Here is a 25,512-nt window from a genome sequence, read left to right as displayed (position 1 = left end):
GGCATTCAAACATTTTTGCACCCAGAAGACCCAACTGGAATCATATAACCATCTAATAAAACCCCCTGCAATGCAGGAAACTCAGCTAATGCCTCCGTGAGAGGTGGCCATCCAAACTCTGCTTAAAAACCTCCAAGGAAGATAAAGGTAAAGGGACCCCTGACCCTTAGGTTCAGTCGTGGACGACTCTGGGGTTGCGGCGCTCATCTCGCTTTACTGGCCGAGGGAGCTGGCATACAGCTTCTAGGTCATGTGGCCAGAATGACTAAGCTGCTTCTGGCAAACCAGAGCAGCACACAGAAACGCTGTTTACCTTCCTGCCACAGTGGTACCTGTTTATCTACTTGCACTTTGACATGCTTTCAAACTGCTAGGTTGGCAGGAGCAGGGACCGAGCAACAGGAGCTCACCCCGTCGTGGGGATTCGAACCACCGACCTTCTGATCGGCAAGTCCTAGGCTCTGTGGTTCAACCCAAGGAAGATGGGTTCACCTAAACAAAAATGTTTTAAGCCGGCACCAGAAAGGGTACCGCAAATCTGCCTTCCTGGTGTCAGTGGGCTGGGAATTCCCATTTCAGCAAGGAAGGACATCTTACCTTTGCTCTTTGCACCATGCATTTCTCATCAGCTGAGATGAATTTCGCCCTGGTTAATCTGCCCCATAATTTCATTGTATTTGGAGGTGACGGCGTTGGCTCTCCTTGTCAGCTGTGCAAGGACACGGTACAAGCTGGACACGTGGTAATAGAAATAGCCTTCAGGGTTCTGCCTCTCTTTCTCTTCCTGTTCTTTCAGACGGCTGGCGACATCCGGGTTCTGGTTACTGAGAGGCATCAGGCCACCTTCCACCACCAGCTTGATGGATTTCAGCAGCGTGTAATAATCATACAGATCTTTGCCGCCCGAGTCTGCCTCAGGCGTGCTGTCCTGCCATTCCAAGGGGACGCCCTGGAGAACGCTGGGGAACATCACCGTTTGCTCCATCTTGCGGACCGCAGAGAAATAATCTTCCATGGTTGCGAGAGGAGAGACTTCTTTGAGCCGAAAGTCTCGGGGGATCTCAGCTGAATTGCAAAGAGGACCATTAGATGTGAGCGTTCCTTACTTCCAGCTGGTGGCAATTTATGAGCAAGCCTGGGTGGAAACCAGCCGTGGAACGTGTGATCAAGGAAGAGGTCCATTGGAGCGGTGGACAACACCCCTCTGTCCCCAGCCAATCACATTTCTCCTCCTCTGGCATCTCATCAGTTGTCTCGTATGACTTTATTTACAGGTTGGAATGAACCCAAATTAGAGGTGGACTGATTGACCCCAGCTGAAGCCAGGACTTGCTGATCAATAACTGACAAGTCATGATGTGCAGAGTGGAAAGTGCCAAGCCAAATCAAGCAATGTTTATTCCCAGAGTTTCAGAATCCCTGGAGGACAAAAAAACAGGCTTGCAATAACTACATGGAGAGCCATTGCTACTCCTGAAGGCAGAGTGTGCTGGGCCCGGGAGTAACCCGTGAAACGCGGTCCAGGACCGGTCCAGAATCCGAGGGTTCTGCTAGGAGCCAGTCCGACAGGGCCAAGGCAGGACACGAGGCAGGAAACCAGGCAAGGACAGGTACAGGATCTCAGGCAGGATCTAGCATACAGTAATGTTGCTCCCGCAACCTGGGGCAGGGTCCGACAGCCTTTTATCTTTGTTGGGGTAGCGGCCGGTCCTGATCCTCCAGCGACTCACCTCCCTGTTTTGCCCAGAGGCAAGCACTCCTCCTGCGAGTACTCAGGTCTCTCCTTCTCTCAGACCTGAGTCTCTGCAGCTCGGGAGACGTCAGTGGGTTACTAGACCCAGGTGCCGCCTCAGCCTCCCCTGATCCAACCGGTAGTGGAGCAGCTGTAAGTGATGGCCCAGCTGAAGGCGACAAGGTCATCCCCTGGAGCAGGGCAGGCTCAGGCCCCTGACTCGGCCCAGCTGGTGTTTGTTGCAGGGTAACCTGGGCAGACTGGGACTCTTCAGGATCAGGCCCCAGACTTGGTTCAGATGATGCCCGAGGCAAAGGATCGGGGGCAGACTGAGACTCTGAGTCTGAGCCCGAGTCCCAGGCCATCAAACAGAGAAGTCTTGGATGTTCTTAACCCAGGCACCCCCAAACTCGGCCCTCCAGATGTTTTGGGACCACAACTCCCATCATCCCTAGCTAACAGGACCGGTGGTCAGGGATGATGGGAGGCGTAGTCCCAAAACATCAGGAGGGCCAACTTTGGGGATGCCTGGCTTAACCCATGCTTGATCTTTCACCAAATCATAGAACCTTAGAGTTGGAAGGGACCTCAAGGGTCATCTAGTCCAACCCCCTGCAATGCAGGAATCTCAGCTCAAGCATCCACGACAAATGGCCATCCAACCTCTGTTTAAAAACCTCCAAGGAAGGGCAGTCCACCACCTCTCATGAAACAGCTTCTCCATTCCACTGCTGAACAGCAGAGGCTTGACAACCATATGTCAGGAGTGCTCTGATGGTGTTTCCTGCTTGACAGGGGGTTGGACTCGATGGCCCTTGTGGTCTCTTCCAACTCTACGATTCTATGATTCTTACTGTCAGAAAGTTTTTTCAAATGTTTAGTCAGAATCTCCTTTCTTGCAGCTTGAAACCATTGGTTCTGTCACGGTCCGGTTCATGGGTAACCGGGGGCAAGATGGCGGGGTGGGAGCAGGAACAGGGGTCTAGAAGCCAGGAGTCAGGAAGCCAAGAGTCCGAGGGTCAGACAGCCAGGAGTCAAGAAGCCAAGGGTCCAAGGGTCAGGAAGCAAGGAGTCACGAAGTCAGGGGTCCGAGGATCAAGAAGCAGGGAGTCAAGAAGCCAAGGGTCCAAGGGTCAGGAAGCAAGGAGTCACGAAGTCAGGGGTCTGAGGAGCAAGGAGTCAAGGAGCCAAACGCAGCGAGGCTGTGGCAAAGAGCCAAAGGGAAATGCTGACCTTATATCCCTTCCCGGCTCTTGCCACCAGGTGCAGTGAGTTACCAATTGGCCTCACCTGTGTGGCCATGTGTTGCCTCTCCAGAACAAACTTAGGAAGGCCCCAGTCCTGCAAAGTCCTATTGGTCACAGGGCCTGGCTCCTGCACGCACACCTGACAGGTTCGAATCCTACCCTCCAGAGCGGGAGAAAACAAGCTTGCTCCCTCCTCCATGTGACAGCGCTTCAGATATTTGAAAATGACTATCCTACCTCTGCAGATGGTGACAAAATTAAAAGACGCCTGCTTCTTGGGAGAAAAGCAATGACGAACCTAGACAGCATCTTAAAAAGCAGAAACATCACCTTGCCAATAAAGTTTGCTTAGCTTATTCGGCAGCCTGTCCTACCTGCTTTCTGTGAGATTATGAAGGTTAAAAAATAAAAAAAGTTCAATACAATCTAAAACAAAAAAAAATCCTTCCAGTAGCACCTTAAAGACCAACTAAGTTAGTTCTTGGTATGAGCTTTCGTGTGCATGCACACGAAAGCTCATACCAAGAACTAACTTAGTTGGTCTTTAAGGTGCTACTGGAAGGAATTTTTTTTTTGTTTTTGACTATGGCAGACCAACACGGCTACCTATCTGTAACCAATACAATCTATTTCATCTTCTAAGGTTAGAAGATGTCAGCAAGGTGATGTCTCTTTAAAAGCAGAGACATCACCCTGCCAACAAAGGTCCGCATAGTTAAAGCTATGGTTTTCCCAGTAGTGATGTATGGAAGTGAGAGCTGGACCATAAAGAAGGCTGATCGCTGAAGAATTGATGCTTTTGAATTCTGGTTCTGGAGGAGACTCTTGAGAGTCCCATGGACTGCAAGAAGATCAAACTTATCCATTCTGAAGGAAATCAGCCCTGAGTGCTCACTGGAAGGACAGATCGTGAAGCTGAGGCTCCAAGACTTTGGCCACCTCATGAGAAGAGAAGACTCCCTGGAAAAGACCCTGATGTTGGGAAAGATGGAGGGCACAAGGAGAAGGGGACGACAGAGGACGAGATGGTTGGACAGTGTTCTCGAAGCTACCAGCATGAGTCTGACCAAACTGCGGGAGGCAGTGGAAGACAGGAGTGCCTGGCGTGCTCTGGTCCAGGGGGTCCTGAAGAGTTGGACACAACTAAACAACTAAACAACAACAACAACATTCTATCACCTCTCAGCCTCCTATTTTCCAAGCTATTTTCCCAGCTCTTTCAAGCACTCCTTAGAAGCATTGCTGTAGGACCTCTGAATATCAGCATATCAGTTTCTACCTCTTTCAAAAGACTGTGATTATTATTTTTTAAAGTTGTGGAATGGGAAGGAAGGGAATAGAGAACACCGCTGCATGCCCACATTGTTATGTGCAAAAGTGCACTGGGAGATAAAGGACCCTTGTTTATTTCAAATGATATGTGTGTGCACAGCCTAAATCGGTGGTGAGAGGGCTGTGAGATCTGTCACCCCATTGATCGCCAGGGTTCATCCGGCTATGCCATAGTCAATGCGTGTAGCCCACAAAGCAGAGGAGCCTTCAGAAATTAATGAGAGCATATTGGGGCATTGCACAGTGCTTATTGTTCAAACAGGGGTGTTACAAGCTATTTCCAACTGTGAAATGTTGGAAGGGGCTGGGACAACTACATGGCTAAGGCAGCAATCCTAGAATCAGGGACTTGAGCAACGCTGGACCTACATATAAACTAAACAAGGTATACTCTCTTGGGCCCCCCCCAAAAATTTTTTTAAAGAAAATAAAGCACTGGATGTATATTTCCAAAATATAAGATAACCAAATAAAATAAAACCTACATACAGCAACAGTGTTTTGTGTTGTGTAGTCTCCTTTGATGTAAGTCATGGGCCCCGCCTGCTAGCCTGCTCCCTAAAATATCACTGGTTTGCTCATTTCTATATATAGGGTGCCTACATTCTGCATGTGCAAATGGCTTTAGATAGCTATTAGGTCCATAAATTACCATATAGCATATATTCAGCACAAAAAACAGTGACAATTTGTTGCTGACAAAGGAGCTGGACATATAAAGGGCCCCATTACTTTCAGTAGCTTAGGGCCTCATCAAAGCTAAATCCAGCCCTGGACGTGAGTCCCGAACAGGGACAGACTCAACAAAAATCTTGGTTTGATGTTACGGGAAGGTGTATTAGCATTTCTGGAAGACACACAGCTCTGTGGTATCACTTGTGTTTTCCACTCAGGAGGTCCCAGGATTGATGCCCAGTACAGTGGTACCTCGGGTTACAGACACTTCAGGTTACAGATGCTTCAGGTTACAGACTCTGCTAACCCAGAAATAGTACCTTGGGTTAAGAACTTTGCTTCAGGATGAGAACAGAAATCGCGCGGCGGCAGCGGGAGGCCCCATTAGCTAAAGTGGTGCTTCAGGTTAAGAACAGTTTCAGGTTAAGAAGGGACCTCTGGAACCAATTAAGTACTTAACCCAAGGTACCATGGTATCTCCAGGCAGGGCTGGGAAGAACTCCCTGTCTGAAATCCTGGAGAGCACCTTGGCAAAATACCCTCTTGGGGGACCTTTCCTGACAGGCAAGGAGCAGTGCTCCTGTGAGGAAGCCATTTTGATTTATGACCCTAACATGAAGTTGCTCCATGGAAAATTAAAAGGGCTGCCTCTAACGTAGGGCCCATTCACTCTTTGCCTTGTCTTGGGATTTTTCTAGTCACGGGTCTGGGAGGTTTTTGTCCTTTCACTTAAGCAGGGAAAACCCATTTGATGCTTGTTCCAATTCAACAGTAAACAGATTTTCCCAGTAAAAATACCGGGGGGGGGGGGCGGGAATCCCTCAGACCTATGACTAGAAACTAGGTAGGGTAGCAATATTTCAAAAACTGAAAATCTGGACATAAAAGCTTTCTCTTTTTTTGGCAAAGTTGGCAAGCTTTTTTTTTTTTTTGGTTTCCTATTGTTGGCCAAAGTTGTTGCGTTTTATCGGCAAATCCTTAAAAAAAAAGGTTTTTGAGCTACTTTTTAAAGGAAATTTGCCAAAGAAACCCACTTCCAATATAGGCTGCAATACGCCTGTATTTTCCAGGACATCTTAAAGGGTTACTGAAAATTGAGCCCGGACGCTGTTTTCGGTGGAAATTGTGGATGTATCCTTAATCACACACAACACACACAAAAAAAGGCTGAATTATGGGCAGGGCACTGATGCCCTTCATTTCCTCACAGGAGTCATGTGGTGGCACGGAGCTTGTCTCCAGTGAAAATGATTTCAGATAGCAAGCATAATAGGCAAAGAATCCGGATGAGAGCCATTACATGTCAGGGTAGTTGACAACTACAGGACTAGATGAAACAGTGGTCTAGGCAACTTCAAACAATTCAAAGTGCTTTATTAGTCTGAACTAATAGCAATATTTAAACATCAGAAAGCAATGGAAACCCAAGGCATACTGTCACGGCCACCCAGGACTGGTCCCAGCTCACAAGAGACCTCACTCCGTTGCAGCTTATTTACAGGAAAAGTTTATTGAAGATTTCTGCTCCTCATACAGTTCAGCATTGTGGCCGTACGTCTGCCACGTTAGACCGCTGAAGTCCCCTCTGACTCCTCCCCTCTTCCGCACCAACTTAATAGCCTGGCTCTAGACCACCTCTTCCTCTCCTTTCTTTTCCGCAGGGTCTTCCTGCCCCCCTGGGTTCCCTCTCTCCGTGACTCGCCTGAGGCTGAATCCTCTGCCGCCTCTTCCCCCCTCTTTCTGGCTTTAGGGCCGGGCTCCTCCCCTGAGCTCTCTCCACTTCCGCGCGCCTCTACGTTTGAACTTGGCGCGCGTACGTTGCTGCTGACCTTTCTTTCGACCGCTACACCACCCCCTGCTCTGCTCTCCACCCTTTCCGGCTGAACACCCTGCTCCAACCCCCTCTCTCTGTTCTCTCCTAATCCTGCTCCCTCCGAGAGACTGACGACTCCACCCCCTTTACTCCGTTCCGGCTGAGACGTCTCTTGCTTCCTCTGTCTTCCACTGGGCTCCTCTCCGCTTCTCCCTTCTCCTCCCCTTTGCTTGATTAAGGTAACCCCCTTTTGAGAATCCTCTGACTCGCTGCTCAGACTCGTGGATTCCCTCAGAATTCCATCATCTTCTTCCTCATCCTTCTGCCCCTCCTCCCACTCGCTCTCCGTCTCCTCTGTCATCTCCTCCTCTCTCCCAGAAACCCTGACATCCATCCCCCCCTCGAAGCCCCCCCTTCCCCCCTCCCGCTCGCCGGGGACCGGTTGTGGAAACTGCGGCTCTTCGGGGGTAGGCTTAGGATACAGGTCGTCTACGTCAATGTTCTCTGCTGGCAGTTCTGTGTAAGTGTATTCGAAGTCGGGTTCTTCCCCCAAATGCTTCTCAGTCTCTGCTTCCATCGCTACTTCCTCCGGTGCTGCCCGCCAAGGACCTATCAGCCACCTCTTACGCCATTCCTCCTCTGGCTGCTCCTCCCACCAATAAGGGGTTTCCGTGTCCACCCCCGAGCACGATCCCCTGGGCGGGCTTGATTCTGGTGTTCTTTCCTCGGGGGAAGAGAAACCCCTGAACGTGCTATCTGACAATGTGGGTGTGAAAAGCCAGTCATCAAAGTACTCAGCTGGCATGGGTCTATGTGGGAAAAGTGCATGGAACTCTTCTTTCAAAAGGGGTTCGTCTAACTCGTAGCCTGGCACCCAACTATTAGCAGCGGCTGGTGTGCCCTCCCTGGCGAGAAAATATTCAACTCCCTCCTCCCCCCATCTCGAGTCCAGTATCTCTGTGACCTCGTTAAGAGGTCCTGGTCTTGGCGATTCCCCCCTCTCAGGCGCCCTCCTACGTGGCTCTGGGGGTGCTCCTGACTCTTGAAACCTGTGTGGGGTTTTGTAGGGAGTGAGCACCGACCTATGAAAGACCGGGTGCACCCTGGAACCTTCCGGAAGGGCTAGACGAAAAGCCACCGGATTGATCTTAGCCTCAACTTGATATGGCCCTAGCTGCCTGTGTCCTAACTTCTTCTTGGCCAATGACCTGGCCGGCATCGCGTGGGCTGCTAACCACACCCAGTCCCCAACCTGGATGTCCTCTCCCGCCCTCCTGTGCTTATCGGCCTGCACCTTATACGCCTGTTTTGCCAGCTCCAAATGTCTCCGCAGCTCCTCGTGCACCTCTTGCAACTCCGCTGCAAACTGGTCGGCATCTTGAGGCCCCCCCCCTCCTGGTGCCGCAAATCTCGGGAAGGTTCTGGGATGACGGCCATTGTTCGCGAAGAAAGGCGTCACCCCGGTGGAAGCGTGTTTCGTGTTGTTGTAGGCGAATTCAGCCATCGGCAGATAGTCCACCCACGCCGCAGGTCGCTGGTTGGCGTAGCACCGCAGGTACTGCTGCATGATCGCGTTGACCCTCTCCGCTTGACCGTTGGTTTGTGGATGCCTCGCCGATGTCAGGTTGATTTTGACGTGCAAGATGCCCAGAAGCTTTCGCCAGAAAGTGGAAACAAACTGGCGCCCCCTGTCGGACAAGACGGACTGCGGAAGTCCATGCACTCTGAAGACGTGATCGATGAAGAGCTTTGCGGTCTGTTCTGCCGTCGCCACCTTGGCACAAGGGATGAAGTGCGCCATCTTGGTGAACAAGTCCACCACCACTAACACCGCCGTCTTACCTCTGGAGCTGGGCAGGTCTGTAACAAAGTCCAACGCTACCCTCTCCCACGGTTGCTGCGGTGTCTCCAGCGGTTCTAGCAATCCCGCTTGCTTCTGGTGCACTGGTTTGGACCTCTGGCAGATATCACACCTGGCGACGTAGTCCGCCACCTCTCCTCTCATCTGGGGCCACCAAAAGTCTCTAGCCACCAACTCCATCGTCTTCTCTTTGCCGAAATGGCCTGCACTAGGGGCGTCATGCAACTGTTGCAGAACCTCGGCTCGAAGATCGTCGGTGGGCACGTAAAGGGCACCCTTACGAGTCAAAAGTCCATCATGCAATTGAAACTCATCGTTGTGTCGCGACCCTCCGCGTAGCTCCTCCATCTTAGACTGTGCAAACTGATCCCTTTGCAACGCGCGTCGCACCGCGTCCAGGTCGACTGCGATGGTAGCGCACGTCCACGCCTGCGGTGCGAAAATGTGCTTTGCTGCGATTGGAGCTGCTTCCTCCAAGTATTGCGGCTTTCGGGACAGCGCGTCTGCAATAACATTGGAGTCTCCTGGGATGTATTCTATTTTGAAGTCGAAGTCCGCAAAGAACTCCGCCCAGCGCATGTGTCGCTGGGTCTGCAACTTAGCCGTCCGCCAATACTCTAAGTTCTTGTGATCCGTGCGGACCTGCACCGTGTGCTTGGCTCCTATTAAGAAGTGTCGCCACGCTTTGAAAGCTGCATGAATGGCCAACAACTCCCTGTCCCATATGGTATAATTGCGCTCCGTCTTGCTGAGCTTCCGGGAGTAGAACGCACCCGGTCGCCAGTTGCCTTGTGAATCCTCTTGCAAAAGAACGGCCCCAACCGCTCTATCTGACGCATCGGTCTCTACCCGCATGGGTCTGCCGGGATTCACGTGGAGCAGCTGCTCTTCGGAGGCGAAAAGACCTTTAAGCGTCCGGAAGGACCGCTCCGCTTGTTCGGTCCAGACGAACTTCTTCTTCTTGGAACTGAGGGTGTCAGTGATCGCCGCCGTCGCGTTCGCAAAACCTTTAATAAACTTGCGGTAAAAATTGGCAAAGCCGATGAACCTCTGGACCTCTTTCCGATTTCGAGGGCTTTTCCAGTCCAACAGCGCTTGAACCTTAGCCCTGTCCATGGCCAGTCCCTCGTCGGACAACTTGTAGCCAAGGAAATCAACCTCTCTGACATCAAACTGGCACTTTTCCAACTTGGCGTACAGCCTGTGTTCCTTCAGCCTCTGCAGGACCTCCCTCACGTCCTTATCGTGATCCTCCGGCGATTCCGAGAAAATCAGGATATCGTCGAGAAAGCAGACACACTTTTTGTAGAGGAGACCTGCTAGCACGTGGTGCATAAATGCTTGAAAAACGTGGCTGCCATTTTGGAGGCCGAAAGGCATGACTCTGTATTCGTATGTGCCCAGAGGGGTGAACATGGCGGTCTTCCACTCATCTCCTTTCCGGATGCGGATGAGATTGTAAGCTCCACGTAGGTCCAGCTTGGTGAAAATCTTGCCCCTCCTGACGGTCGCTAAAAGGTCGTCAATCTTGGGCATGGGGAAAGCTTTGGGCTTAGTCAAGCTGTTGATGAACCTGTAATCCACTATAAGCCTTTTTTGGGGCGTGTCCTTCTTCTTCACAAAGAAAACAGGGCTGCCTCCCGCTGCTTTAGATTCCTGGATGAAACCTCGCTTGAGGTTATGGTCTATGAACTCCCGAAGCTCTTGCATTTCGTCCTCCGACATGGAGTACAGCTTGGCAGCAGGCAATTGCGCCCCTGGCACTAAATCAATCGCGCAGTCGTAAGGTCTATGAGGCGGCAACTTGTCAGCTTCCTTCTCACAGAAAACCTCCAAGAATTCCTGGTACTTGTGAGGCACTGTTTGCACCATACCCAGATGCAATGGCTGCTCAGCTTCTCCTCCCTGATCGGTCTGAAAGCAATGCTGAGCACAATACGATGAACAAAAGTTGATCTGCCTCTGGTACCACGCAACCGCGGGACTGTGCCTCTCCAGCCAACTCATGCCTAACACGATGGGTGTGTCCGATAAGTGGGTGACATTGAAACTAATAAGCTCTCGATGGTTGCCAATCTGCATCATCATGGGAGGGGTTTGCTGCACCACTTGCCCCCCCAGCAACTTCCTGCCGTCCACCGTGACCACGTTCAGAGGCGTCGTTGCAGGCAGGAGCGCCATGTTGTGCTGCTTAACGAACTGCAGTCCCATGAAGTCGGCGTTGCTTCCCGAATCGATCGTTATTGGAACCTCGAGGAGTCTCCCATCAGGCAACTGGAGTGTTGCTGTGAGCAGAACTGCCGGTTTGGGAGGCAAAGGGTCCACGCTCTGCAGTGATGCTGGGGGCTTGTCTACAGATCCGCCTGGCTGAGCCCCAGTAGCTCTGCTTCCAGCCAGGCACTGTCGTTTCCCTGAAGCTGCTCCCCTGGTTGCACCTCTGCTGTTACAGTTGCCAGCGCTGCAGTGTGCTTCTGGAGCCTCTGGGGGCACTCTTTCGCCATATGGTGCGCACTGTCACAGATGTAACACTTCCTGGTTCCTCTAGGAGGCTTCGCTTTGGCTGCACCAGGGACAGGGCTCTGGGATGGCTTCTGAGCCCTAGCACCACCAATCTCCATTGGCTCCTCTCTGTCCTTCCCCATTGGCGAGGGGTGCGCACGGCTGAAGTCCCTGTGCACAAAAGGGAGAGTCCTTGCTTGCGCACGCGCTTGGGGCCCGTCCTCCTCGTGCCACGGACGCCCCTCATGTCGAATTCCAAGAGCTAAAGCCCGTTGCACCACGTCTTCTAGGGTCTGGGGTCTGTCCCCCCTAGCGATCTCATCCTTGATGGGGGGGCTCAATCCCTCCCAAAAAAGATCTCTGACCGGTTTACTGTCCTTTGGCCAATCTAAGGCGGTGAGCAATGCAAAAAATTTAGAGTGGTATTGGCGCACAGTCGCTTTCCCCTGCCTCAGCCCGTGCATTTGACGGCGCGCAATGTCCACATCCACAGAGGATTGAAAACAAGAATCCATCGCTTTGATGAACGCAGTTGAATCGCGACGGGCCGGTCCATCTTCGCGCCACAAATTGCGTAGCCAAGCCCTGGCCTCCCCATGCAGGTGCGAAACAATGAACCCCACTCTCTCCTCCTCATCTTTAAAATCGTGACGGAGTAAGTGCAGTGCATATACAACGTCCGCTCTGAAATTGGGATAGTCTTGCAAGTTGCCATTAAAATGCGGAACTAGGGCACCCCCCCTCCGTCCAAGCGCAATGCCCTCCGCTCTGGATCCTGGGGCCCCCGCCTTGTCCGCGCGCTCCCACCTTGCCTGCAAATCCTGGCACGTCTTCTCCAAGTCGTCATTCTTCTTCTGCGAAGCAATGACTGCCGATGTGAGAGCGGTAACCTGATTCCGCAATGCAACCAGCTGCTCCTCAGCGCTCATGGCTGCTCCCGTTCGTGAGCTTCGCAAAAAAAAATTTTTGCTTTCTGAGAGGGGACTTACTGTCACGGCCACCCAGGACTGGTCCCAGCTCACAAGAGACCTCACTCCGTTGCAGCTTATTTACAGGAAAAGTTTATTGAAGATTTCTGCTCCTCATACAGTTCAGCATTGTGGCCGTACGTCTGCCACGTTAGACCGCTGAAGTCCCCTCTGACTCCTCCCCTCTTCCGCACCAACTTAATAGCCTGGCTCTAGACCACCTCTTCCTCTCCTTTCTTTTCCGCAGGGTCTTCCTGCCCCCCTGGGTTCCCTCTCTCCGTGACTCGCCTGAGGCTGAATCCTCTGCCGCCTCTTCCCCCCTCTTTCTGGCTTTAGGGCCGGGCTCCTCCCCTGAGCTCTCTCCACTTCCGCGCGCCTCTACGTTTGAACTTGGCGCGCGTACGTTGCTGCTGACCTTTCTTTCGACCGCTACACCACCCCCTGCTCTGCTCTCCACCCTTTCCGGCTGAACACCCTGCTCCAACCCCCTCTCTCTGTTCTCTCCTAATCCTGCTCCCTCCGAGAGGCTGACGACTCCACCCCCTTTACTCCGTTCCGGCTGAGACGTCTCTTGCTTCCTCTGTCTTCCACTGGGCTCCTCTCCGCTTCTCCCTTCTCCTCCCCTTTGCTTGATTAAGGTAACCCCCTTTTGAGAATCCTCTGACTCGCTGCTCAGACTCGTGGATTCCCTCAGAATTCCATCATCTTCTTCCTCATCCTTCTGCCCCTCCTCCCACTCGCTCTCCGTCTCCTCTGTCATCTCCTCCTCTCTCCCAGAAACCCTGACACATACGTTTGCCATGGAGTTTATAGATATCCATAAATACTGTATAGATAGCTGTTTTGGTCACAAATATAATATAGATAGCAATTGCGTTCACAAATATCAGTGCTTGGCTTATTCAAGTAAAGTCCATGCTACACAGTGTTGTGGGGTAGATGCTGCAGTCAAGGTCTCTAGATTGTCCGTTAAGAGTCTCCTTTGTACAGCCTCAGACAGAGGACCCAAGTTGTACACACGTGCAGGTTCAGAAATTCAGGTTGTCCTGTAAAATAGAAAATGGAAAAGGTGTTAACAAGGTGGGTTGTGTCTTAAATTAAACCAAGGGTCCCTGTGACTCAGCCAGATCTTTTGAACCATGGCTCCCATAGACATGTTGGCTGGGCTTAAAAAAGGTAAAGAGACCCCTGACCGTTAGGTCCAGTTGTGGCCGACTCTGGGGTTACGGCGCTCATCTTGCTTTATTGGGTGAGGGAGCCGGCATACAGCTTCCGGGTCATGTGGCCAGCATGACTAAGTCACTTCTGGCGATAGCCATGTTCAAATATATAAAAGGATGTCACATAGAGAAGGGAGAAAGGTTGTTTTCTGCTGCTCCAGAGAAGCGGACACGGAGCAATGGATCCAAACTACAAGAAAGAAGATTCCACCTAAACATTAGGAAGAACTTCCTGACAGTAAGAGCTGTTCAACAGTGGAATTTGCTGCCAAGGAGTGTGGTGGAGTCTCCTTCTTTGGAGGTCTTTAAGCAGAGGCTTGACGACCATATGTCAGGAGTGCTCTGATGGTGTTTCCTGCTTGGCAGGGGGTTGGACTCGATGGCCCTTGGGGTCTCTTCCAACTCTATGATTCTATGATTCTATGAACCAGAGCAGCGCAGGAAACGTCATTTACCTTCCCGCCGGAGTGGTACCTATTTATCTACTTGCTAATTGACGTGCTTTCGAACTGCTAGGTTGGCAGGAGCAGGGACCGAGCAATGGGAGCTCACCTTGTTGCGGGGATTCGAACCACCAACCTTCTGATCAACAAGCCCTAGACTCTGTGGTTTAACCCACAGCACCACCCGCGTCCCATTGGCTGGGCTTAGGGGAGAACAATAGGTGGTAGAAGGCCAAGTGAGCCAATAACTCACCTTTGGTGTCCTCGGCGTGTGTCTCACCAGCGGAGAGAGATTTCGTTCTGGTTGATCTGCCCCATGATCTCATTATACTTGGAAGTCACGGCGTTGGCCCTCCTGGTCAGCTGGGTGAGGACGCGGTGCAAGCCAGACACGTGGTAATGGAAGAGATCTTCCAGATCAGCCTTCTCCTTGCTCTCCTCTTCCTTGAGGCTGGGATTCTGGAAGTCAAGAGGTGCTAAGCCACCCTCTGCCCTCCCCTTGATGGCTTTTAGCAGAGTGTAGTCTTCATACAGATCTCTCTCACTGGAGTCTCCGTCGCTCGAGTTGGTCTCGAATGTTTCAGCCTGGTCTTCCAAGGAGACTCCAAGGAGGAGGCTGGGAAACATCACCGTTTGCTCCATCTTGCGGACGGCAGAGACGTATCTTTCCATGGCGATGGGTCGAGAGGGAGTCTCCGGATCTGAATTTGACTTCTTTTTCAGGGTCCCAATCTGCGCTGTGCAGGAAAGGTGAGCTGTGTTAGGTTTCAGCCTTGCTGGTGGCAATTTATATAGCAATCTTGGTCACTTCCAGAAAGCCTGAGTGGGGTAGTTCCATGCCAGTTCCAGACCCTCCTTTCCCAGAGAGCCAATCCCAGCTTCCCGTGAATTGCAAGAATTTGGCAGTGACTCGTCTGTGGGTTGAAATGTGATTTTATTTACAATCTGGATTCTTTCCCAACCTCTTTTGCCCATATCAGCGACTTGGCATAAAGTTGGGCGCTTGCGTGTTCAGGTTGTCTCCCCCATCCCCATAATGAAAGAGAGAGAGACCCAAATTAAGCAAGACTGGTGCTAAATTAAACAGCTTTTGGCAAGCCACACTGCTGGGAAACCACAGAAAGACTGCCTTGGTTGGCATTGCATAATTTGCACTCAGTTTGTGATAGCTGGTTCATGCCACCATCTTGCTGCGGGGCACGTGAAGCAGAGATCTTGCAGGCTGTTTCCCAGACTTAGGTCGCTTGCCAAAAAGATATTTGGCAAGCGACCTAAGTCTGGGAATCCACATCCCGTCTGAACGTCTATACAGGGTCAAGGGCTGGGCACGAGTCTTTAGCCCAGTCTCCTCTCTGTTTAAACTTCTAATTTCAGGGACTTGGGCAGAGGTCTGTCTTGCCATCCGCAACATGAAGATGCCAGCTGGAAGTAATATTTTCTGGCTAATCCCAGTAGTGATGTATGGAAGTGATAGCTGGACCATAAAGAAGGCTGTTCGCCGAAGAATTGATGCTTTTGAATTCTGGTGCTGGAGGAGACTCTTGAGAGTCCCATGGATTGCAAGAAGATCAAACCTATCCATTCCTAAGGAAATCAGCCCTGAGTGCTCACTGGAAGGACAGATCCTGAAGCTGAGGCTCCAATACTTTGGCCACCTCATGAGAAGAGAAGACTCCCTGGAAAAGACCCTGATGTTGGGAAAGATGGCGGGCACAAGGAGAAGGGGACGACAGAGGACGAGATGGTTGGACAGTGTTCTTGAAGCTACCAGCATGAGTCTGACCAAACTGCGGGAAGCAGTGGAAGACAGGAGTGCCTGGCGTGCTCTGGTCCAGGGGGTCACGAAGAGTCGGACATGACTAAACGACGAAACAACAACAATAATTTATTATTTGTACCCCGCCCATCTGGCTGGGTTTCCCCAGCCACTCTGGGCAGCTTCCAACAAAGATTAAAAATGCACTAAAATGTCACACATTAAAAACTTCCCTGAACAGGGCTGCCTTCAGTTGTCTTCTGAATGTCAGGTAGTTGTTTATCTCTTTGACATCTGGTGGGAGGGCGTTCCACAGGGTAGGTGCCACTACCGAGAAGGCCCTCTGCCTGGTTCCCTGTAACTTGGCTTCTTGCAGCGAGGGAACTGCCAGAAGGCCCTCGGCACTGGACCTCAACATCCGAGCAGAACGATAGGCGTGGAGACGCTGCTTCAGGTATACTGGACCGAGGCTGTTTAGGGCTTTAAAGGTCAACACCAACAAACTGCTTAGGAATGTAGGAAGCTAACTTATAGAGAGTAATTGAATTGGTCCATCTAGCTCCCATGGCAAGTGCTCTCAAGCTGATCGGCAAGGGGTATCAGGAGTTTCAAGTAGGGTCATTGGGCGAGAGACCTTGGGTATAATATACAGTGGTACCTTGGTTCTCAAACTTAATCCGTTCCAGAAGTCTGTTCCAAAACCAAAGCATTACAAAAGGCTCACTTTCCCATAGAAAGTAATGCAAAACGGATTAATCCATTCCAGACTTTTGAAAACAATGCCTAAAACAGCAATTTAACATTAATTTTACTCTCTAACGAGACAATTGATCCATAAAATGTAAGCAATAATCCACGTACTGTACTATAAAATAAATAAGTCAGTATTGTAAATGATAAAAAAAAATTCTTACCTGCACTGATGATAGTCATTGTTTGGATGGGGGTATTTTATCCATTTATGCAGTCACATAATCAATTAATCAATCAATCGGTAGCTGAACTGGGTTCCACACAGTCACAAAAACAAATTAACCGAAAAAGCCTCAAAAACAAAATAAATAGCAAAAACAAAAGTGCCAAACTTAAGCCATTACGGAAGTCCATAAGACTTCCAAAATGTTCAAAAACCAAGGTGCAGGTGCCCCTGAAACAATAACCGACAGCTACATTGGACATTTAGCTTCCGAAAAATGTTTGAAAACCGGAACACTTCTGAGTTTTTGGTGTTTGGGAACCAAAGCGTTTGAGAACCAAGGCGTTTGAGAACCGAGGTACCACTGTACAACTTACAGCATCGGAGAAGTTATGGGATTTGAAATTCACAGCATGTTACACTTTGAAAGAAAACTATATGAAAATGATGTTGGTATTTCACTCCTAGTAAATTAGCAAAAAATGTATAAAACAGGGTCAAATATATGCTGGAAATGTAAGGGAAAAGAAGGCACCTTTTATCATATGTGGTGGAATGTAAAGAAGTAAAAAAAAGGGGGAATGATACATAATGAATTGGGGGGAAATGTTTTTAAAAAACCCCAAAGCCTTTCTTTTAGGAATTCTAGGTGCCAAAATCCCAATGGAGCAGAAAAGACTTTTTATGTATGTGACCACAGCTGCTCGGATATTAATGGCCCAGAGATGGAAATAAGACAAAGTCCTGGCCAGAGAAGAATGGCAGATTAATTTGATGGATTATGCTGAAAAGGCAAAATTGACCGGAAGAATCAGAAATCAGGTAGACCAAAATTTTAATAAGGAATGGGGGAAATTTAGAATTTATCTTAAAAACCTTTGTAAACAGCTAAAAATCATTAGTAGGCTTGGAATAACACTAGTAGTTTAATGTTGAAGTTTGGATATAACGGAGATGAAAAAGAATTAGCAAGGTAAAGGGACCCCTGACCATTAGGTCCAGTCGTGACCGACTCTGGGGTTGCGGCGCTCATCTCACTTTATTGGCCAAAGGAGCTAGCGTACAGCTTCCGGGTCATGTGGCCAGCATGACTAAGCCGCTTCTGGCAAACCAGAGCAGCGCACGGAAATGCCGTTTACCTTCCCTCCGGAGCGGTACCTATTTATCTACTTGCACTTTGACGTGCTTTCGAACTGCTAGGTTGGAGCAGGGACCGAGCAACGGGAGCTCACCCCGTCACGGGGATTCGAACAGCTGACCTTCTGATCAGCAAGTCCTAGGCTCTGTGGTTTAACCCACAGCGCCGATGCAGGAGGAAATATTCAACAAAAGGACCCACAAAGGGGAAGAGGGAAGGTCAGGAGATTCTTTGGAACCTTGTTTTGATGTTGGTTGTTGATAACTGACTGTAAAACTTTAGACTAAAAAACTAAATATGGTAATTTCTTTTTAAGAAAGAGTTTCAAGCAGGGAAACTCTTTCCTCCCTACCTGGAGGTGGTGAGGACTGAACATGAGATCTTCTGCACGTATAGCAGATGCTCTGCTGCTGAGTATTTCAACTTTTGTGGGTTTATTTACAGTGCTGGAGCATGCCTGATCAGTTCTAGCCAGCTGCCTCTTAATGGTCAGCAGCAAACAACAAGCAGACTAGCATAGACCCAGAATATAATGTAAATACTTTTGGATACTTGACCCCATCAAAACAGTCTTTGAGCAGTGACCTTGTCTTTCAGCGGACGAATGAGAGAGAGAAAGGGATCTTCTCTGTTTTGGGATGTGTCTCCTGAGCAGTTCATGGCAGGCCAGGTACACACATGGCTGTCTAGCCAAACAGCCTGGGCTGACAAGTGGGGTGATAACTTGGGCAAAGGGTTTGTGCCACCTGCCCCAGACTGAGTGAGCATGTGTTTGCTGGATGATCATCACCCAACCAGACACCAATTGTCAAAGGGAACGCACAAGGTTTGGGAAAAGTTCAGGGATCTTTGTTGCATTTCTTACACCAAACACCAGCCTTTGGGGAACTGGAATTCAGGGTTGTCTAGTGAATGGATAACAGCAGATTCAGGCATCAAATATAGACTTGATAGGTAAAGGACCCCTGGACGGTTAAGTCCAGTCAAAGGCGACTATGGGGTTGCGACGCTCATCTCACTTTCAGGCCGAGGGAGCCGGCGTAATTAAGGACTACATGGCCTTACTGGTTTTATTAGGGAGTTAGAGAAATTCATGTAGTCAATAGCTACCAGGCCAAAGAGAACCTTGCCTGTAATGACCAGTGGGATAATACTTGGTGTTGACCTTTAAAGCCCTAAACGGCCTTGGTCCAGTATACCTGAAGGAGTGTCTCCACCCCCATCGTTCTGCCCGGACACTGAAGTCCAGCTCCAAGGGCCTTCTGGCAGTTCCCTCACTGCGAGAAGCCAAGTTACAGGGAACCAGGCAGAGGGCCTTCTTGGTAGTGGCGCCCACCCTGTGGAATGCCCTCCTATCAGATGTCAAAGAGATAAACAACTACCTGACATTTAGAAGACATCTGAAGGCAGCCTTGTTTGGGGAAGTTTTTAATGTGTGACATTTTGATGTATTTTTAATCCTTGTTGGAAGCCACCCAGAGTGGCTGGGGTACAAATAAATTATTATTATTATTATTATTATTATTATTATTATTATTATTATTACTACTACTACTACTACTACTACTACTACGTGACACTGCCCACCGCAGAAGGTGAGCGGACGTCCTCTAACTCTCCATTTTCCAGACTAAACCTGCCCAGCTCCTTCAACGTTCCTCATCAGACCTGGTTTCTAGACCCTTGATCATCTTAGTTGCCTTCCTCTGCACACCTTCCAGCTTGTCAATATCCTTCTTAAATTGAACCTTATTATTGAAATGTTTGCCACCTTGTTTCCTTCAGGAGGAAGGGTGGGATATAAATTAAAATAATACAATATTAATAATAATAATAATAGGCCCATCTACAGGAAGAAGGAGCCCTCTAATTTTCCCATTATGAAAGCAGGACTTGCTTGTCTCTTTCAGCTTTAGGAACAAAAACCCTGCAGAGGGACATCCCAAATGCTTTTAGGGAGGTATTTTTATATACAACAGCTGCAGCTCGGATTTTGGTGGCAAAGGGGTGGAAGAAAGAAGAAGTCCCGACAATAACAAGCTGGCATAACAAGCTGCAAGAATTTGCTGAAATGGCGCAGTTGACAAATAGCCTGAGAGGCAATTCAAAGCAAAAATTTATGGAAAAGTGGGATAGATATAAGATATATGTTTAAAAAATACAGTAAAGGTTTGCTATCTATGCTAGCATTTGATTGATGTTGGAGAGAGACTGAGTTGAGAAATAAGACCAAGGGTACATAACGATATAGGAATGTATTAGATAAAATGTAAAGAAATATACAATAATAAGAGTACAGTGGTACCTCGGGTTAAGTACTTAATTCGTTCTGGAGGTCTGTTCTTAACCTGAAACTGTTCTTAACCCGAAGCACCACTTTAAGGTAATGGGGCCTCCCGCTGCCGCCGCAGCACGATTTCTGTTCTCATCCTGAAGCAAGTTCTTAACCCAAGATACTATTTCTGGGTTAGCAGAGTATGTAACCTGAAGTGTATGTAACCTGAAGTGTATGTAACCCAAGGTACCACTGTACATTCATTTGTAAAAAAGGAATATACAATGGGATAGGCAGGAAGTCCAAAGTGTTGGTACATATATGATTTTGGAATAGTTTTTTGTCTCTTTTTCTTTTTCTTTCAGTATATAAACTTTGTAAACATGTTGAAAATTATTGTATAATAAGCCTTGTGATGTAATATGAGAATGTTTACCGAGGTAACATAAGAACTTTAATAAATAAAAAATGGTTTTAAAAAAGGAACGAAAACCCTGCAGGGATGAAATCTCCCTTCATCTTAGTTTCCACGCCTTGCATCAGCCTTCTCCCAGTGCCCTATGGTCTGTTGGCAATGGAGAACTGCAGACACAGCTGAACACTTCATGTTCTGGCAGAAGGGTTTCCAAAGTGTTTGGCCCATGCAATGCTGAGCGCTGCTTGGGCCAAAACGAATGGGTCAAAAGGAAATGGGCGCCATGCAACTTTTCACTCGTCGAGACTAATTTCCCCATCTCTGGAGAGGAGTCTTGCTCCAAAGTGGCAGACGATTTCGCCAGCGCTCATCCCAACGCCCAGCACAGCTCTTCTCTATTATCCAGCATTTGCAAAATTGTGTGGCCTTGCTGAGTCCCAGTGAAAGGGTCAAAGCAGTAGGCACAGTTCAGTTCTATTTTGGGGAGATCTGTAAATAAAGCCACATTGTTAGCTGCCAAGAAAGGAAACAGTTGCCTCATATGTTCAAGGATAAAGGTTGTGATTGCCTAAAACGGTGCTAGACTAGAGTCTTTTTCTTGGCACTGAACCCGTCCTGATCACTCGTTGGGTGACTGAGCTCCATCCAGTCTTCTTTTCTTTTTTGAAAATAATTTTTATTTGGTTCTACAGATTTAAGATTATAATCATACCACATCAAATCCACAGTTAAAAGATTCCTCCGAATCTCTGGACCTCCCACCTTCCACTCCTTGGGTTCTGTTGTTACACCTTTTCTGCTGCCTCTTTTCCTCATAAACCAAGTTTTTAGTAACTCCATTATATCCGCAGTTTTCATTACAGTGGTACCTCGGGTTACAGATGCTTCAGGTTACAGACACTTCAGGTTACAGAAATAGTGCCTCGGGTTAAGAACTTTACCTCAGGATGTGAACAGAAATCGCTCCGCGGCGGGAGGCCCCATTAGCTAAAGTGGTCTTCAGGTTAAGAACAGTTTCAGGTTAAGAACGGACCTCCAGAACAAATTAAGTTCTTAACCCAAGGTACCACTGTACGTGACAAGTGTTATTGCGGTCCTGCTAGTGTTTTCAGCTGCTTACAGTGGTCTTCCAAGTAAATTATAATTTCCCCCCATTCCTTATTAAAGTTTTGGCCTTCCTGGTTTCTGAGCTTCCCAATCAATTTTGTCATAATCCATCAATATGATGCCATGATCCATCAACATGATCTGCCATTCTTCTCTGGTAGGGACTTTTATTCTTTCCATCTCTGGGCTAACAGCATGCATGCAGCTGTCGTAGCATACATAAGAAGTATTTTCTGCTCCCTTTGAATTTCAGCACCTACAATTCCTAATAGAAAAGCCTCTGGGTTTTTTTAAAAAAATAAAAGTTATTTTAAACATTTTTTCCAATTCATTATATATCATTTCCCAGAATGTTTTTATTACCTTACACGTCCACCACACAGGATAAAAGGTACCTTCTTTCTCTTTACATTTCCAGCAGATATTTGTACCTGTCTTGTACATTTTTGCTAACTTAAAAAGTAAAGGACCCCTGACAGTTAAGTCCAGTCGCGAACGACTCTGGGGTTGCGGCACTCATCTCGCTTTACAGGCAGAGGGAGCCAGCGTTTGTCTGCAGGCTGTTTTTCCAGGTCATGTGGCTAACATGGCTAAGCTGCTTCTGGCAAAACCAGAGCAGTGCACGGAAACGCCGTTTACCTTCCTGCTGGAGTGGTACCTATTTATCTACTTGCACATTTTGGCGTGCTTTCAAACTGCTATGTTGGCAGGAGCAGGGACTGAGCAACGGGAGCTCACCCCGTTGTGGGGATTCGAACCGCCAACCTACTGATCGGCAAGCCCAAGAGGCTCAGTGGTTCAGACCACAGCGCCACCCGTGTCCCATAAATACCAACAGTACATCATTTTCATGTAATTTTCTTTCAACGTACAGCATGCTGAGAATGTCAAATCTGCATTCTTTAACCTCTCCCAAGATGAGAGTTGGATGTTATGTCCCAAATCCCTCACCCAGTGTATCATTACAGATTTAACCTTTTCAACCTTTATGTGCCATTTCAAAATCTATCTTCTATCCAGTCTTGCTGCGTACATTGTCCTGAATAAGTCTGGAAGATTTAACTACTCTCACCACTTACAGCCCACCTTGAATTGCATTTGGCACCTCAAGATACCTGTAAGCTGTAGACCAGGGGTTGGCAACCTAAGGCCCACGGGCCGGAAGCGGCCCATGAAGGCCGTGTAACCGGCCCCCGAGCCGCCCCCAAACTGTGCCTCACGCTCGGTGAGTCCCCACGCAATGCGCTAAACCAGCACAGCGCAGCGTGGGGACTCACTTCTGTGGCTCCGGAAATTGCTTCTGCGCATGCCCAGACGCCAGAAATCACACCTGCACATGTCTGTGGTGCCAGAAATCGCTTCTGCGCTATGGCCAGACACCGAAAATCGCTTCTGTGCAGGCACAATTTTCGGCATCTGGGTATGCGCAGAAGCAATTTCCGGTGCCATGGACATGCGCAGACGTGATTTCTGACGTCACACTGTGCCAGCCCGGCCCACAAAGGATCTCCGTGGGAGTGATCTGGCCCATGCCCTTGCTGTAGACCCAGGGAAAATCTCACCACCTAGCTATGGGAGGTTCCTTCTCTGCTGTGCAGAAGATGGAGTACCTTCAGAAGAGCCAGACGGCACATTTGAAGCTGATTCTGATGGTGGCCAAAAGGGACGTGGGTGGCGCTGTGGATTAAACCACAGAGCCTAGGACTTGCCGATCAGAAGGTCGGCAGGTGAACTCCCATTGCTCGGTCCCTGCTCATGCCAACCTAGCAGTTCAAAAGCATGTCAAAGTGCAAGTAGATAAATAGGCACCGCTCCGGCGGGAAGGTAAATAGCGTTTCCGTGTGCTGCTCTGGTTCGCCAGAAGCGGCTTAGTCATGCTGGCCACATGACCTGGAAGCTGTCTGTGGACAAACGCCAGCTCCCTCGGCCTATAGAGCGAGATTAGTGTGCAACCTCAGAGTCGGTCACGACTGGACCTAATGGTCAGGGGTCCCTTTACTGATGGTGGCCAAGAGCTGTATGAATATTACACGCAGGTGAAATCCACGAAGCAGTCAGCAGAAGACATTCATGAGGGGTTCAAAAACCAGGAAGCTGTTTTGTGCTGCTGTGAGGTCCTCCATCTTATACTCAGGTTGCATATAGCTGTTTCTTTCTTCTGCTGGTTTCCATGGCATCTTCAGGGAGGGGCAAGATGTTGCAGGTAACCTCTGCCCCAGGCACTGAAGAGGCCATAGACGTGCCAGTCAGAATAGATGGAACCAGGCTAGATGAACACGTTGCTTGATCTGGGGCTAAGGCATCTTCTATTGCATCTTCCAGCCCTTGCCCTGACCCTGACCATGTATCAGTGTTCAGAGGGGAGCTGGATTTCCAGGCTGAAGCCATTGCCAAACATCTTTGCCCACAAAATCTCTGCTTCTCATGACCCCCGCAAAATGGTAATATGAACCAGCTATCACAAACGGAGCCCAAATTACGCAGTCATTCTGCTGGCACCCTCCCTGTGCTTGCTGAAGGCCAGGAAAGTGCCTTGCCTAACGTTGTTAGGAAATTTCCATTCAGTGCAAGCCCAGATGATAGCTTGATTTAGATTTCTCTGCCTCTCTCTGATTATTGGTCAGTCAAAAGACCACCTGAGCTCTCAAAAGCCCTAATAGAATCACAGAATTGTGGAGCTGGAAGGGACCTTAAGACAGTGGCGTAGCGTGGGGGGTGCAGGGGGGGCGGCCGCACCGGGCGCAACATCTGGGGGTTAGGGTTAAGGGGCGCAAATCCACGGGTTAGGGGGCGCAAATTACTTGCCTTGCCCCGGGTGCTGACAACCCACGCTACGCCACTGCCTTAAGAACCTTCTAGTCAAGCTCTTACCACCAGAAAGTTCCTCCTGATGTTTAGCGGACTCTCCGTTCTTGTAACCTGAATTCATTGGTTCAAGTCCAACCATCCAGAGCAGGAGAAAACCAGCTTGCTCCAACTTCTATGTGACAGCCTTTCGGGTATTTGAAGAAGGCTGTCATATCTCCCCTCAGTCTCCTCTTTTTCCAGGCTAAACACACCCAGCTCCTTCAACCGTTCCTCATCAGGCTTGGTTTCCAGATCCTTGATCATCTTGGTTGCCCTCCTCTGCACCCGTTCCAGCTTGTCAACATCCTTCTTAAATTGTGGTGCCCAGAAATGGACACAGTACTCCGTGTGTGGTCTGACCAAGGCAGAATAGAGTGGGACTATTACTTCCCTTGATCAGGACACTAGACCTCTTGATGCAGCCTAGAATAGCATTAGCTCTTTTTGCTGCTGCATCACACTGTTGACTCATGCTAAGCTTGTGGTCCACCAAGACCCCTAGATCCTTTTCACATGTACTGCTTGCGAGGCAGATGTTCCCCATCATAAATTTCTGCAGTTGATTATTCCTGCCTTACATTTGTCCCTGTAGAAATTCATTTTGTTAGTTTTGGCCCAGTTCTCCAATCTGTTAAGGTCATCTTGAACCCTGATTCTGTCTTCTGCAGCAATAGCTACCCCTCCCATTTTGGTGTCATCTGCAAATTTGATGAGCACCCCCTCAGTTCCTTTGTCCAAGTCATTTAAAAAGAGGTTGAACAACCACTCATCACTTATTTCCAGGATGATAAGGAACCATTAATGAGTACTCTTTGGGTTTGGTCAGTCAACAAGCTACAAATCCACCTAAAAGTTACCTCTTGGAGCCCACAATTTACCCACTTCTCTGGGTTATCATGGGGGACCTTACTGAAATCAAGATACAGTGGTACCTCGGGTTAAGTACTTACCGTATTTTTCGCTCTATAACACGCACCAGACCATAACACGCACGTAGTTTTTAGAGGAGGAAAACAAGGGAAAAAAATATTCTAAACGAAATAGTGGATATATGATTTTTGTGGTTCATGCTGTGGCCACAGACATGTGATCTGACAGTGAGTTTGGAGTAGCCCAATGGAAAAATCCTGAGGATCCATGTGGATCCCTGCTTTGTAACCACGGAGGAGGGAAGGAAGGGGAACCATGGATCCTCTGCTCACGACTGCAGCAGATCCCCCCCCCCCGCCATCGGTAGGCATTCGCTCCATAACACGCACAGACATTTC

The 25,512-nt window shown here is 49.0% G+C and overlaps 2 protein-coding genes and 1 pseudogene across 4 annotated transcripts in view; 1 reads left to right on the top strand and 2 right to left on the bottom strand.

Moving 5' to 3' along the window:
* Window positions 1-556: 556 nt before the first annotated feature.
* Window positions 557-1,133, bottom strand: LOC309368904 (thyroid hormone-inducible hepatic protein-like). The gene has a single exon (XM_081909257.1). It carries the CDS (start codon window positions 1,013-1,015, stop codon window positions 626-628), a length of 390 nt encoding a protein of 129 aa, XP_081765383.1. The 5' UTR covers window positions 1,016-1,133; the 3' UTR covers window positions 557-625.
* Window positions 1,134-12,928: 11,795 nt separating this feature from the next.
* Window positions 12,929-14,599, bottom strand: LOC309369350 (mid1-interacting protein 1-B pseudogene; annotated as a pseudogene). Its single transcript, XR_014173476.1, has 2 exons — window positions 14,044-14,599; window positions 12,929-13,173 (listed from the first exon to the last, which is right to left on the bottom strand). The product of XR_014173476.1 is annotated as a mid1-interacting protein 1-B pseudogene (transcript).
* A 2,930-nt stretch (window positions 14,600-17,529) lies between these two features.
* LOC309369051 (ubiquitin carboxyl-terminal hydrolase 35-like) overlaps window positions 17,530-25,512 on the top strand; it is a 100,962-nt gene continuing 92,979 nt past the window's right edge. For both annotated transcript variants that reach the window (XM_081909606.1, XM_081909605.1), the window contains exon 1: window positions 17,530-17,616. The gene's annotated coding sequence lies outside the window, so the exon portion shown is untranslated. The remainder of the gene's footprint in view (window positions 17,617-25,512) is intronic.

Source organism: Podarcis melisellensis (assembly GCF_964234715.1).
Source record: "Podarcis melisellensis genome assembly, chromosome: 4".
Classification (NCBI taxonomy): Eukaryota; Metazoa; Chordata; class Lepidosauria; order Squamata; family Lacertidae; genus Podarcis; species Podarcis melisellensis.
Note: the sequence above shows the minus strand (reverse complement) of the source record. Positions and strands in the feature narration are given on the sequence as shown.